Source organism: Myotis davidii, unplaced genomic scaffold (genome assembly GCF_000327345.1).
Source record: "Myotis davidii unplaced genomic scaffold, ASM32734v1 scaffold13, whole genome shotgun sequence".
Taxonomy (NCBI): Eukaryota; Metazoa; Chordata; class Mammalia; order Chiroptera; family Vespertilionidae; genus Myotis; species Myotis davidii.
Genome location: NW_006286243.1, coordinates 3,064,295 through 3,079,756, shown reverse-complemented (window position 1 = coordinate 3,079,756; position 15,462 = coordinate 3,064,295). Strand labels below are relative to the sequence as shown.

At 33.9% G+C, this 15,462-nt stretch overlaps 1 protein-coding gene across 2 annotated transcripts in view; it reads left to right on the top strand.

Annotated features, from left to right (window-relative positions):
* The window catches only part of CDK17 (cyclin-dependent kinase 17), a 45,542-nt gene that overhangs the window by 23,840 nt on the left and 6,240 nt on the right, over positions 1 to 15,462 (top strand). For both annotated transcript variants that reach the window (XM_006757626.2, XM_015559990.1), the window contains 8 exons: positions 3,319 to 3,375; positions 4,688 to 4,802; positions 5,325 to 5,419; positions 5,818 to 5,880; positions 8,974 to 9,097; positions 11,856 to 11,976; positions 14,057 to 14,154; positions 14,603 to 14,708. In XM_006757626.2, the coding sequence (XP_006757689.1) occupies positions 3,319 to 3,375; positions 4,688 to 4,802; positions 5,325 to 5,419; positions 5,818 to 5,880; positions 8,974 to 9,097; positions 11,856 to 11,976; positions 14,057 to 14,154; positions 14,603 to 14,708 (779 nt within the window). The remainder of the gene's footprint in view (positions 1 to 3,318; positions 3,376 to 4,687; positions 4,803 to 5,324; positions 5,420 to 5,817; positions 5,881 to 8,973; positions 9,098 to 11,855; positions 11,977 to 14,056; positions 14,155 to 14,602; positions 14,709 to 15,462) is intronic.

The window sequence follows — 15,462 nt, the reverse complement described above, 5'->3', positions numbered from 1 at the left end:
TGAGAGGCAAAATTCACATCTAACAGTCATTCCACCACAACTATGTTCGAGAATTGCATCCTCATGTAGTCCATTTTTGCTGAGAAGGCAGTTCCTACCGGTATTGGTAGTACTTGTTGATGACTGTTCTCTTGACATATTCTGTCGTCGTCACCGCCTTCTTTTAACTTCAAAGGCACATTGGTCTTTACACATTTTCTGTCGATGACGCTGGTGTTTTTCGGCATCAGAGCAAGGTTTTTCCAATAGCTGGTCTTCAGATACATTCTGTCGCAGGCACCGCCTTCTTTCAAGATCAGACGCACATTGGTCTTTAGACATTTTCTGTTGATAACGCCGGCATCTTTCAGCTGCAGAGCTACGTTGTATCAACAGTTGTTCTTTAGACATAGTCCCACCTCTCTACTGTCACTGTCTGAGATGCAAGTGGATGAGAGTCCTGGATGTTAGGCCGCTGAGAGCTGTCTGACCAATGCTGATTCTGTAGGGGTGGGACTTCCTCCTCCCTGCTGTCAGTTTCCACAGCTGTGATGAGGAGGCTGGGGTGACAGAGAGAGCCATGCCCTCCAAGCCGCCCTCTCTCTCGCTCTGCTCTATATCCAGCAGCCTCCTGCTCTGCCAAGTCCTCCAAACCTCCCACTCTCCGCCCACTTTCCTGCTCTGCTCTCTGCTGGTGAAGATCCCGGGAGCCCACCTGGGGGTGGCTACAGCCTCACCTCCTGGGGCCGCTGAAGGTCCAGGGAGCCCGTGGGTGTGGCTTGGCTCAGCTGGCCTTGCCTCCCGAGGCCGGCGATGGTCCCAGGAGCTCACGGCTGCTGTCGCCTCCCGGGGTGCTTGACACCTGCATATGCAAGTTAACCCACCATCTTTGTCAGGTTAATTTGCATACTCCTGATTGGCTGGTGAGCGTAGTGGAGGGATGGTCAATTTACATGTTTCTCTTTTATTATATAGGATTATTAAAATTTAAATTTAGCTGTATAAATGATAGTACAGTATTTACTTTTTTAAACGCACACTTTCAGCATATTTTAATGATCTCACTAAATGTCATCCTTTGAACAGTTACTCTTTGCTGTGTTAATTTTTGATGCGCCCCTTACAATTTATTCCTTATACACTTTATATAACAGTAATATCTGTAATATTTTTATCTTATGGTCTTGAGTTTGTGGTCTACGTGACACACCTGCTTAAAACCAAACCTTAGCATTTTGTCATAGCCACCCCTGGACCAAAGTATATTTGATGTTTTAAGAGCATGCTACTTAGTTTTTTCTTATTCTTTCTACTCCTAAAATATCAGTGGTCTTGAGTTTGTGGTCTATGTAACACACCTGCTTAAAACCAAACCTTAGCATTTTGTCATAGCCACCCCTGGACCAAAGTATATTTGATGTTTTAAGAGCGTGCTACTATTTATTCACTTATGAAAGAATAAGAAAATAGTATTCCAACTCCTGATAAGAAAAAGTTCCTAGCTTTCAGTCATATTTTTTCTATGTGCTTATCATTGTTTTAGACGATGATATTTTATTTTTTTCAGGGACATTCATTGTTTTGTTCATACTAATTTCCATTTATTCTCAATATCATTTTTTAATAAAATGTATGACAAGAGTTAAAATTCATATTTGTGAATTTAAGAACCTGAATTCCAGAGATACATATAAGAAAGTAAACATGTTCTATCAGTTGTGTGACCTTGGCAATTAGTCTTTTAAAAAAAAATCATTTAAGATCATATGTAAATAGGTTGTAAAAATCATACATAAAATAAAGGTTGTTAAGAATCAGGCTTTTATGTACCAGGTGTTGTTTGCCACATTTTCCATATTAAAGTTAAAAAACTCCATTTGTATTTGGAAAGTGTTGTATGTTATAGTTTTACTTTATTATTTTGCATAGTTGTTAATAGAAAACAAGGACTTAATATCTCTGAAGCATATACAAGATAGTACATTGATGGATGGATTATGATGGTTCCAAAACTTCATTTTTAGTTAGATTTTTTTTTTTGAAACATTATATTTAGGTCTTACAAGAGTGCAAAAAGAAGCAATTTTTCATTAATTCAATGATACTTCCTCTGACCAAAGTTTTTATTAATCAAAATTGAATTAAGTACTGCTGAACATGCAGTTTCCCTTGTGTCTTTTTAACTTTATATATATCATTGTAAAAAATAAAGTATAAAAACAGTTCCTTTGAGGTGCCTCTGCTACTTTTGGTCATTCAACTTTGGGCAGTTTATCCTATTCAAAGTTTGGTGAGTGATGTTAAAAATCTTGTCATATTTTATTGAACACCTCCAGAAAAAATTGCATATTTGAACCTCCAGAATTTGACTAAAACATGCTATTTAATGTAATTGATACACTTTTTACTGCTGAGACTACATATAAAAGAACATTATGTCCTTTTACTGTCTATTTATTTAAGGATATTAGCACCACTCTAAGAAGCTTGTCTTTTTTTTACATTATTGTCTTTTTCATTATAAAGGGTACTAGAAAATAATTTTAAGAAAATTCTTATTTTCTTCTTCTGCTTAACTTTTTTCCTATTTTTGCTCTCTCAATACCTAAATTTCCATCTCTCTCTATTTTTTCCTAGATCTTTTATGTTAGGACTTTTTGTCTTGTTTTTTAGTTTTTAAATATTGAATTTCCATTACATATTTCAGTGCATTTCATTTATCTCATTTTTTAATTCCATACAAAATAGACAGACAAGTTCAAGGTTTAAAAGCAGTGAGTTCGAAAACTCACTTTTTAAAGCCTCCCCCCACCGCCCCCCCAGATTTGAACTTAAATTGCTTATTCTCTGTCAGCCATTTCCTGATCCATAATAGGTTGTAACTTGCAGTTGTCTTTTTCATTATATTTTGGTTGTAAAAACTGAGACAAATAGTATTTTGTTGGCATTCCTAGGGAACACAAAGATTAGCGAAGGAAAATATATAGAAAAATTATTTTGTAGTTTTGTTTAAAAAACCGTGTTTTTATAAAATTCTTTGGTAACTTAAAATCTCAGTCTTAAAATAGTAAAATGTTAACTAACCTTTTTAATTATAAGGTTTAATTATAAAAATTTATAATTAAAATTTATAATTGTGAACTTTGATGTTTTTGAACCTTTGAATATTCTAAAAATCAGGTATGTGGCAAAACTTGACAGATGTTCAACAATTTAATTATAATCAATTTTTTCTATTCCAAGACACTCTTTAGAGCAGGGGAATTTCAGAAATTGAGGAAGAGATAAGAGATTAATTGAAATTTTAAGAATACTAAATATATGATTGTTTGCTTTCAGTCAGAAATTGGGTTTGGGAAAATGGAAACCTACATCAAATTGGAGAAGCTTGGAGAGGTAAGTAAACACTTACTTTTAAAATGTAAGACTTTTTTTTATAACCTAAACTTCTCTATTAGTCTGTAGTTTTTTCCAACCTGCAAAAAAAAAATGTAAGCATTACTGTGTAAAAGTTCATATCTTCTTCTGAAAAGACGGTTAGAAAAAAAATCCTTAAATTCTTAAAATTACCCTATTAGTTTGAGAAAAAAATAGTATTTTCTATCGCCTTGTAATCTTTATTGAAGCACAAAATATTGAGTTTCCTTGGTAGCAATTTGATAGTTAGCTCCCTGACAATCTGCTACCTGTACTGTCATACGGGTATTACATAAGTTCAAACCTGTGAAAAATCAAAATACTATCTTAAAGATACTTGTCACAGAAAGAAATTCTTGGCTAATAAGACCTTGGTTTTCTTGAACTTGCTGCTATTGCTACTACTAATTTTGAAACGGTCTCCCTCCCAGAGTAAGAGAAGGTAAAGAAAATAAGAATTAGTTAACAGGGAATTCTTGAGAGAGTTTGAGAGCTATCCTCGCAATGATAGAAGAAATCTCCTGTAGAATACAATTGTGATTGGGTTTTTTTATCTTTATTGTTGAAAGTATTACATATGTTCCCTTCTAGCCTGCTCCCACCCCCAAACTCTATTTGTTTTTTTAAAGGAGAGTTAATGTTTAAAAATTCTGAAAACCAGTAAGATTTTGCCCTGACCGGTTTGGCTCGGTGGATAGAGCATCAGCCTGCAGACTCAAGGGTCCCAGGTTCGATTCTGGTCAAGGGCATGTACCTTGGTTGCTGGCACATACCCAGTAGGGAGTGTGCAGGAGGCAGCTGATCGATGTTTCTCTCTCATCGATGTATCTAACTCTCTATCCCTCTCCCTTTCTCTCTGTAAAAAATCAATAAAATATATTTTTTTACAAACAGATTTTTATAATTTAACAATATGTTAGAATTTCAATTTTCAGTTAATATGTTCAGTTTCCTCAATCTCCACATACTATTGCAGGTAAAGTGCCTTCGATTCTAAAGCTACTGATTTCTAATTATTAATCTGATGCAAAGTATAAAAAGTAAATTAGATATCCTTACATTTAATGATTTTAGGGCACCCTGGTTGTAAGTATGGAATCTGTGCATATGGAACTGAGTGTCCTTTTAGGTATAGGGAAGCCAAGGCTAATCAGTGTGGAGTTTTCCTTGCAAGGTAGAATTTAACATATGCTTAGATCTTAGAAATTTGGTTAGTGCTCTTTATTTTGTAGGTGGTATGGATATACTCTTTGTGATCTTTTGCTGTGTCTTTCAAAAATATATTTTATAGGGTACATATGCTACAGTATATAAAGGGAGAAGTAAATTGACAGAGAATTTGGTGGCATTAAAAGAGATCCGATTGGAACACGAAGAAGGTGCACCCTGCACAGCGATAAGAGAAGGTATAATTTGATCTTTTGTGAGTAAAATGTATTATATCATAGACAAATATTTGACATTGGGAACTGTTATATAATAGCACATTGGGAAAAGCTATAAGTTAGTATATGCAGAATGTAAATATATTTCTATCATGGTACCATTTTTTTAAAAATGAGAGATATCCAGAAAATGGTTTGAGGCACTGATGAGCAATTTGGAGAAAAAAGGTACCTTGTACTTTATATGTAATTAATCCTAGAAGTCTCAATAAGCTAACATTTGAGGGAAAAAACAGAAGATAATAAGCAGAGTATTATTATATTGGAGACAACTTTAAGTATTAAAAATATCAAACACAGGATCATAAAAGAAAAGAAAAAAAATTGACTCTATTAGAATTTCTACTTCAAATCCCCTTGGTGAATTAATGTTTTAAACTTAAGAGATTATTAAATATAATCAATTTATGTTAAACGTACTTCAGGTTATTATAAAGACAGGCTACCATAGACCAATAATTAACTTTCTTTTCTGTTTTGCAGTTTCACTGTTAAAGGATCTAAAACATGCAAATATAGTTACCTTACATGACATTGTTCACACAGATAAATCTTTGACTCTGGTGTTTGAGTATCTGGTAAGCATTTAATTAAAATTCAGTATTTACTTTTGCTTTTTTGTTGGATATTTTTTGAGGATATTTTTCCATTGATTTTTTAGAGCGAGCATAAGGGAGGGTGGGAAGTGGAGAGAGAGAGAGAAACATTGATTTGAGAGAAATATATCAACTGGTTTCTCCTGCATGCTCCCTGACCGAGCCTGGGATAAACCTGCAGTTCTTCAGTGCGCAGATTGACACGCTTAACTGCTGAGCAACACTGGGCAGGGCTACTTTTGCTTTAATAAAACATAGCAAATTGGATTTTCTAACAGGCCCAGAGACATTTTTGCTTAGTTATTGGTATATAATTAAATTATGGGGTACATTCAATATCTTTCCTCGGTATCACATAGTAAAGTGCTGTATTTTTTCAGGATAAAGACTTAAAACAGTACATGGATGATTGTGGAAACATCATGAGTATGCACAATGTGAAGGTATGTTTTAATGTGTAATTTTAAATTTTGTTTAAAGCAGAGACTAACCCTAAGCATAAACAAACTACATTACTTAATGAAATATACTAACTTGAGAACTATTCTGCTTCAGAATGATCTGTTTGGCATTTTAAAGAGGCTGTTGTCCTCTAAATAATTTATTCAGAACTTTTTTTAACTATACTACACTACTTCTTAAGTTCAGACTTTTTTGTAGAACCTGCTTTCTTTTAAAAATCTTAAAAATCACTTTTGACATTTATTTTCACATCATAACACTGATTCTCTTAGATACAGACTATATTTACACATGTAATCTGCTTTAAAAACAAAATAAAACCAAAAGCCTATTATATAAAAATCCAAATATTTAAAATAAATACAAATGATTAGTTCATTCTGTGAAAGCCCTTCTATAAATGGCAAACTTCCCTAATATATTTAAAATGGTACTTAATTATGAAACACAACTAGTATTCAAATTACTAATCTAGTGAGTAAGGCCAGGAATATGCAAGTATTATGAATAGTAGGCTGGAAATACCACTCTATTGTCAGGAGGAGAAGAGATAATTGTTCTGTTTTCTTACCTGTATATCTAAAGATGCAAGTAATGCCAGAAAAGTTTGGCATAATAATCACTGTCAGCTGAAACCCAAAAGTAAAGGAAAAGTAAAATCAAGTAAAAACATTTGATACAGTTGTGTTCTTACAGTAGGTTTCTTTGACCAAAGTGGTATGCGCTAAATTTAGCAAAGATTTACTTATCCAAACTTAGTGGGCAATTTGTGAGAAACTATTCTGGAAATAGGCTGTCTTGGCTGTGGGTTTGAGACAGTTCCAATTCTGTAGATACTAACTTTAAACTTACATTTTTTAAAAAATTGTAATTTTGATAGATATAAAGGAGAATCAGTTTCTTCTACTAAAGGACAATTCAGAGTATATTGGATACCACATTGCTAAGAATTTTAGAATAGGGCTTTCAGTGTCTTTCCATATACATTCTCTGAGAATTATTTTCATCACATTTTACATTTTATTTGGCAAGTTGTTGTAAATCTCATTTACATATATTTCTCTTTTTGGTTTTTATTTGTTTTATTTCCTGCTTTCATATTAGCAATAATTCGGAAAGAAAATAAGTCCTTAGTTATAATCTGACATAGATTTGAGAAATCTATGTCTTTTAATGCATGTCTGGCTTAAAGTATTTTGTTTATTTAAATAGCAAATTTAACTCTGTACTTTTATTTTTCCAAAGTTAAAAAGTAATAGGAATATATGGAAAGAGTAATTTTAAACAAACAAAAAAACCCATAAATATGTAGTGTAGAAACTCTGCTACTTAGAATTTCTTTAAACCTATTGTTTACCTGCTTTGGCTTATTCTCAGAGTTCTAGTGTAGTAATTCTCAACCCGTGTACCACAAGAATTGTTAAAACGTGCAATACCTGACTATTTAGTTAGGGGCACTGATCTCTTTTCCCTTAGGTTATCAAATACAAAATTGACAACAGGCAACACAACAATCTCCATTGGGTGTGAATGAATCAAAAAATTTTGTCAGATCAGCCCAAAATATATCTTTTGGTGTGCCTCAGAATTTTAGTAATTTATGTGTGCCATGAGATGAAAAAGGTTGAAAATCACTGTTCTAATGCTTTATTTTTCACCTCGAAGTAAACAGAGGTTACACTCTTCAGTCCTCTACTTCAGGCTTGTTTTTGTTAATCCCAAAGAGTCAAAAACCCTCTGTGTTTCATATCCCTTTTTCCACCAAAATCAACACAAAAAGTCTACATTAGCCTTAGGAATTGCTTCTTTCAAAGATTTATTTAGAGCTCTATAGTGCTAATTCCCTGTTCTGAATCATAGCAGATTTTGAAGGCTGAGTAGGAGGTGCTGAAAGTAAAATACCCAGGAGGTAGGTGATAGAAGCTGGTTTAGGTTATTTTTATAGCACATAATTTGCCAGAGCTGTGTGAGGCACTATTCTGTTTGACATCTCAGAGTTTTCATAAAACTACTAATTCCAATACCTTTAAAAGACATTGTCCCAGGTCAGGTTTTCTTTTTTTGGCAGGGTGGGTGGTGAGGATAGAGTTTGGTTGGTTGTTTTGCCAGAATTTCATAATCAGGCTGTAAGCCTTGGTAGGCCTATAAGTTTATGAGGATATGTGTTGTTTTTTAAAATTTTTATATATTTTTTTTTAATGATTTTAGAAACAGAGAGAGAGAGAGAGAGAGAGAGAGAGAGAGAGAGAGAGAGAGAGAGAGAGAGAGAAAGAAAGAAAGAGAAAGAGACATGGATGTTTGAGAAAGAGACATTGATTGCTTCCTGCTTACTCCCGAAACGGTGATCTAACCCACAACCTGGGTATGTGCCCTGACCGGGAATCAAACCTGCCACTTTTTGGTGTATGGGATGACTCTCCAACCAACTGACCACACTGGCAGGCAGGGCAAGGATATGTTTATTTTAAACTAGAGGCCCAGTGCATAAAATGCATGCACTGGCGGCGGGGGGACGGGGATGGGGAGTCCTCAACCCAGTGTGCACCCTCTCGCAGTCCAGGACCCCTTGCTCCTTACCATAAGGTTCACTGCTCCTTAGCGCTTCAGAGGAGGCGGGAGAGGCTCCTGTCACAGCTGCTGCACTCGCCAGCCATAAGCCCAGCTAAGTGGCACTGCCCCTGTGGGAGTGCACTGACCACCAGGGGGCAGCTCCTGCATGGAGTGTCTGCCCCCTGGTGGTCAGTGTGCATCATAGCGACTGGTCGTTCTGCTGTTTGGTCAATTTGCATATTAGGCTTTTATTATATAGGATCATTTTCTATAATAAGCAAACTATTACTTCTAATACAAAGTTTCATTTCACTTTATGAAACTGCTATTTTTATTTGCATAGATACTATCAGACTAAAAACATAGATTGATGTTTCAAATAGAAAACAACTATATAAGGAAAAGGTTTTATACTTAAGGGTATGATTCTAAGCCACTTGCTTTTCTCTTTACCATAACTTACACTTACACCAAAGTCTGTCTCATTATCTGTAAAACTAATTTCTATTTATTTGTTTCTGTAGCTGTTTTTATACCAAATTCTACGTGGTTTGGCATATTGCCACAGAAGGAAAGTGTTGCACCGAGACTTGAAACCACAGAACCTCCTCATTAATGAAAAAGGAGAACTAAAGCTAGCCGATTTTGGTACGGAATGTATGAGATATTTATAAATAGTTCTAGGTGGTTAGAACAACCGTTGACACTGTAATTGTTTTTATATGGGTGTGGAAATTTTCTATATAAGAAATTCTGAATAAGATATTTGACAAAAACTTTGGTAGGTGAGTTATGTTAGTAAATGCTAAAAGGCACCATTCTCAAGTGTGATCCCTAGACCCGAAGGCCCTTTCAGGAGGTCTCCAAAAGTCTAATATGTTATCAAATTTATACTAAATGTTATTTGCCTTTTTCACTGTATTAATATTTGTATTGATGATCCAAAAGCAATAAGGGATAATGTTACTAGTGCCTTGGTATAAATGAAGGCAGTGACACCAAACTGTACTTACCTGGTAGTAGTCATTGTATTCTTTTAGTAACAATTAAAAATTCAGTGTTATTAAGTGGTAAATTCTAGAAATTTCTATACTTATTTAAACCTTTACCATTTGTTTGAAAGGTAGGTTGCTATTTGTATTTCCTTCCTTAAAAAGGAAATGGTCATAGTTTAAACAAGAAAGTACAAGTTATTTGCATAGGCTTATATATATTACACAATCTCCTACACATGGTTTATTTTCCTCATAATTGTTATTACTCCCTCAGACTCTCTCCTCTTTTTTGCCAAGCTGCATTCACTGTTCTTTATTCTGTAATCCCAAAATGAATGGCAATGATAGAGAAATCCAGCTTGCCTATTAGAAATTCTATATAAGAATGGCAAGGGCCATCAAAAATTTACCTTTGGGAGGTCAAGGTTGGTGGGAAGAATACTATCAGTGCTTGAAATTTTACTTCTAACTTCTACAAAGCAAGCCAAGTAAATCTTCCACAAGCCAACAAGAAATTCTAATTTTTCCATAAGATAATATAATCAATTTTGTGTTTTGCTTTTAGTTATATAGTATTGGTTGCATTAGTAATGCATATGTGTTGCACTGAAACTTGAAACCACAGCCCTCCTCATTAATGAAAAAGGAAAACCAATATTTTTTTTTACTGGTTGCAAGTAGGGGAGGGTCAGGTAACTTTTAGTATTTTACTGTAAATTGTTTTTTATCCCTGTGAAAATTCTACTCTTTTTGCTGTAACTGGTGAAATTCAGGTTTAGTAAGTACTACTATAGACATTTTCATCTCTAGTAGAAAATGGCTTATATAATAATACTGTATCACATGTAAGTACTTTGGTTTGGAAGAGATTATTATTTAATTTCATGCCAATGCTGAAACATAGATTGTGAACCAGGACCCTGTGTGAACAAGCACCCTAGTTCAGAATTCTCTCAGGAGTAGGAGAGTAAGGTACTGAGGAAACTATAACTGGCAATTGTTTTGATGCCATAGGTTATAGAATAAGTCAACTTGTGGCCCTGTCCTTGCCCCCATATAACCACTATTCATATCAGGAAGAACGATCAAAAAGCTGCTCTCATCTTGCTAATTACCAAAATTGGTAGGAAAATAATTTGTTGAATTTATTTTTCCAAGTTAGGACGGTAGAATAAAACTTGTAATTAAATGAAATATTATCAACATTGTTCTAATTACACCCTTTAGTCATCAAACAAAAATAGTATGAATGCTACCTATTATTTTAAATTCTGGTTTCATTGGAGTGACTTAATCCAGTTTATTAAAGTATTATCATTTTATGACATTTAAAAGATGTAATATTTTAATCAGATATGTTATATATAACAGAAATCGAAGCCTGAAAAAGTAATTATTCCTTGTTTGAAATAAACTATATATTAAAATAAATTTATATTTCTTCAGACATCTTTTAAAGTTGCTTCTTCAGAATTTTGAGGCTTAGAGGTAGTAAAAATAACTCTCTTATGCCAATGGCTCAAGAGGGAAAATTGTGAACTCACCTTATTTCTGGATAATCAATGAATTCCATATTAAATTGGCAAAGGAATGGTATGTGTTTTATATCATTTACAACAATTAATAATACCCTTTAAAGGCAGTGAGGTTTGTCTTATTTTAAAATTATCCATATAACGTAAAATTTAAAAAGAGTACAGAAAAGCAGTGTAATTTATTCTAAGGAACTTTCTCTAAATAGATTTTTGCAAGAAAATTGTCAGTAAAACTCTACAGAATGGTGTCAAATGGGTACTAGACTTATCAGGGTGATCACTTCATAAGTTATATAAATGTCTAATCAGTATGTTGTACACATGAAGCTAATATATTGTATGTCAACTGTAATTGAAAAGTAAAAAAAAAATTTAAAAAGTAGGTTTAGAGATTTAAAAAAAAGGTTTGGGACCAATAGCTTCTCTTTTTTTTTGATAAAAATTGGTGTAGCAAATTAAAGTTGGAATCAGGTTTAAAGGTGATAAAAGCTTATAGCTGTAAGAAATAAAATTGTTCATCTCAATGTCATTGGTCCATTTTGCATTAATTTAAGTTTAGCTAGGAAATAATTTTGGCATGATTCATGGATAACAGGAAAATATCTTAAGTTTAAATTAACCCTGTACCAGGTGCATTCATATGCATAAAAGTAAGCATGATACCTATTGTGGGATTACTATTACTTAGTTTAATTACGTAAGGATTTGCTGACCCCTTACACCATGCGCAGTTAAAAAAAAATCATAAAACTAATTTTGTTAAGTTTTAAAAAGCTACAGAGTAGTCATCTCAGGCATCCTAGTGATTGGAGTCATGGTGAGGACATTCGCTGGGAAATTCATTATAGCTATTTCTTTTTTTCTTTCCGTTTGAAGGACTAGCCAGAGCCAAGTCAGTACCCACAAAGACCTACTCAAATGAAGTTGTCACACTATGGTACCGGCCACCTGATGTGCTTCTCGGTTCCTCAGAGTACTCAACACAGATTGACATGTGGTAAATATATGTGGATGTTATTGCTATTTATAATTTTGAAAGAATGTAGCCATAAATACAGGGCATACTGATAGATATTTGACTTTTAAGGAGATCTTAAAGAGCCATGAGATAAACAGTGACTAAGATTTCTGGCACGTAAAATCACCTAGGTTTAAATACCAATGCTACCCCTTATATCTGTATAATAACCTTATTCAGATTATAGACCTGTGCCTTAGTTTCCTCATTTAAGGAAATGGGAATAGTAACAATAATGACTTTAAATGACTGTTCTGTGCATAGTATTAAGGCCAAATGAGCTAATACATATAAAGCACTTAGAAGAGTGTCTGGTAATTTAAAACAAAATTATTGTTTTTATTGTCATTTAATAGTCACCAAAATCTACTTGCTTTAAGGTAATCTAAAAAGAATAAAATATTATAATCATCTTCCTCACACACCACTTTGATCATGACACCCCTTCATTCAAACACCTTTGCTCCTTCCCTATTCATTACCTTTAGAATAAAGTACAGTTCTTCACCCTGGTACTTAATAATGGTCTCTATAAAATGTCTCTAAGTTGCCTTTTCCAACTTACTTCAGAGGATCCCTATACACAGATGTTCCCTTTTAGCTAAATGGGCTACTCATTATATTTCAAACATAACCTGGGCTTTCCCACTTTTGCTGTGCTCACACCAGTCCATCCATCTGGAATGCCTGCTCTTTCTCTAATGGGCCTGTACCTAGGAACTTTCAAAACACAATTTTTCATAAATCCTTCTTGAATTTATAGCCTCTGGTGGCAATTTCTTCCTCTGAAATGCAGTTGCATTTCATTGCCTATAGCCTTCATGTAGTGATAAATCATATACTTCCTTCTGTTGTCCTGGGTTAAACAATTATATAATTTTGTTTTGTATAACAGTTTTCTTTTTTTAAACTTACTTTCTAAATTGTGGTAAATAAAATTTACCATTTTAATCCATTTTAAGTGTACAGCTGTGATTAAGGACATTCACATTGTTGTACAACCATTATCACCATCCATTTCCAGAGTTTTTTTCATCTTGCAAAACTGAAACACTATACGCATTAACTCCCTATATCCTCTTCCCACTATACCCATTAAACAGCTCCCTATATCCTCCTCCCTTCGGCCCCTGGCAACCATCATTCCACTTTCTGTCTCTGAATTTGACTTTTCTAAGTACTTCATATCAATGGAATTATATAGTCCTTTTGTGACTGACCTATTTCACTTAGCATAAGTGTCTTCAAAATTCACCCACATTGTAGATATTTGACTTTTAAGACTGAATAATCATTGCATAGGTGTGCAACATTTTATTTATCCATTCATCTGTCAGTGGACACTGGCATTGTTTTCTCCTTTTGGCTATTGTGAATAATGTTGCTATGGACATGGGTGTACAAATACCTCTTTGGGGCTTGCTTTCGGTTCTTTTGGGTATATACTTAGGAGTGGAATTGCTGGATCATATGGTAATTCCATTTTAAAAGTTTCTTAGGAACCACCGTATTTTTTCCATCATGGTGCCATCATTTTCTTTCTATATAACATTTTAATATATAAAATTAAATGTTATATACAGTTCTAGATTGTGATTCCTTAAATGGGAGGGCTGTAGTCACACAAATTGTAGAAGAGAGTATCTATTCATTTTGCCTCCATCCATTTCTCTTCCTTACATACACACATACTCAAACACTCTCTACGCTGCACCTACCTGTTCTATCTCTGTTTTCTGCATAAAAACATCTTGAATCATTTGCTTCTCCCTACCACTGCTACCCACTACCTAACACATAGTAAGCATTAAGTCACTGTTAGCTATTGTTACTGTTACTCTTCAAGGATCATGCAGAGGATAGCTGGATATTTGATGTGTGAAAAATGGATATAGCAATATGGAAATTGAGACAAATAGGATAAATGTTAGTATCTCTGCAGGAGGTTTTCTAAAAGACTATTACAAAATTCTCCTGAGAAGCCATCTTAAGAAAAAGATTTTTGTGTGTCATAATATGTAAATGGGTTACTCATCATTTTTTATGATATATTTTAAAGGGGTGTTGGTTGCATTTTCTTTGAAATGGCTTCTGGAAGACCTCTGTTTCCAGGATCAACTGTGGAAGATGAACTGCACTTAATTTTCCGACTGCTAGGTAACAAATCTTTTAAAGCCTATTTAAAAATTTGATACTGAGACTAACATAAAGAGCTATTTGTTATATGAATTATAAATTAATTATGATAAATACAAATCCTTCTAGGTAACTTTTTACTTACTGTATTCCACCTTTGTGGAAGAACAGAGAAGAGAAATATTGAAAATTGACCTTTACCATATTACTAGGAAATATTTCTAGCTTAGGTGTCATTTAGGCATCATAATTTTTATGGCATCATTGCGTATTCCTAAAAAAAGACCATATGTTTACTATTTCTGTCATTTCTGTTTCAGTTGAAAGTCAGATCATCTACTAAATATAAATTGTTCTTTAAAACACTTTCTTAGCTCTGCCTACTTATATATATTTGCATATATATAAGTTTTTACATATTTATATAGGTTTTTACATATTTATATGTATATAATTTTTTTTAACTTAGGGACTCCATCTCAGGAAACTTGGCCAGGTGTTTCTTCAAATGATGAGTTCAAGAACTACAACTTCCCAAAATATAAACCACAACCTCTAATTAACCATGCACCCAGGTATTTTTTTTATTTTCTCTAAGTAAAAGGGGGAATATGTACTTGATTCTTTTTACTCTCATGAAGCATTATTCACAGTAAGGATTCTAATTTAATACACATACACAATTCTTAAATACTTTAGTAACTAATTTAATTGAGCCTTCCTTCCTGTGTCAGATTAATTTTATAATTCAGTGACCAAGGATCACCAAATTATGTGACCACAGAATTGAGCTGTATACAAAGTGAATATAGAACGTATGTATTAGAATTCTAGAGTATATACAAATGTTCCCTTTACCAGAAAGAAGGCATTAATTCCTTATTCAATGCCATGATGAAATTTCTGCTTCGCTTTCTACAGAATCAGCTCTACTTTTTTGTTTGTTTCTTTTGTTAATTCTCACCTAAGAGTATTTTTTCCATTGATTTTTAGAGAGAGTGGAAGGGAGAGGGAGAGACAGAGAAACAGCGATGTGAGAGAGGCACATCAATTAGGTGCCTCCCGCACATGCCCTGACCAGGGCTGGGAATCGAGCCTGCAACCTGGGAGTTTGTATGCTTTTGACCAGAATTGAACCTGAGACCCTTCGGTCCATGGGCCAATGCTCTAACCACTTAGCACCTGGCTAGGGCTATATATACTTTTTTTAAAACCTAAGATAGTGTTATAAGTAAAATCTTGACACTGACAAAAGGTGACTCAGCATTATTTTGGTCAGACTTAATCACATAATAATTGTATTTGAAGAATATAAACTCTGACCTCTCA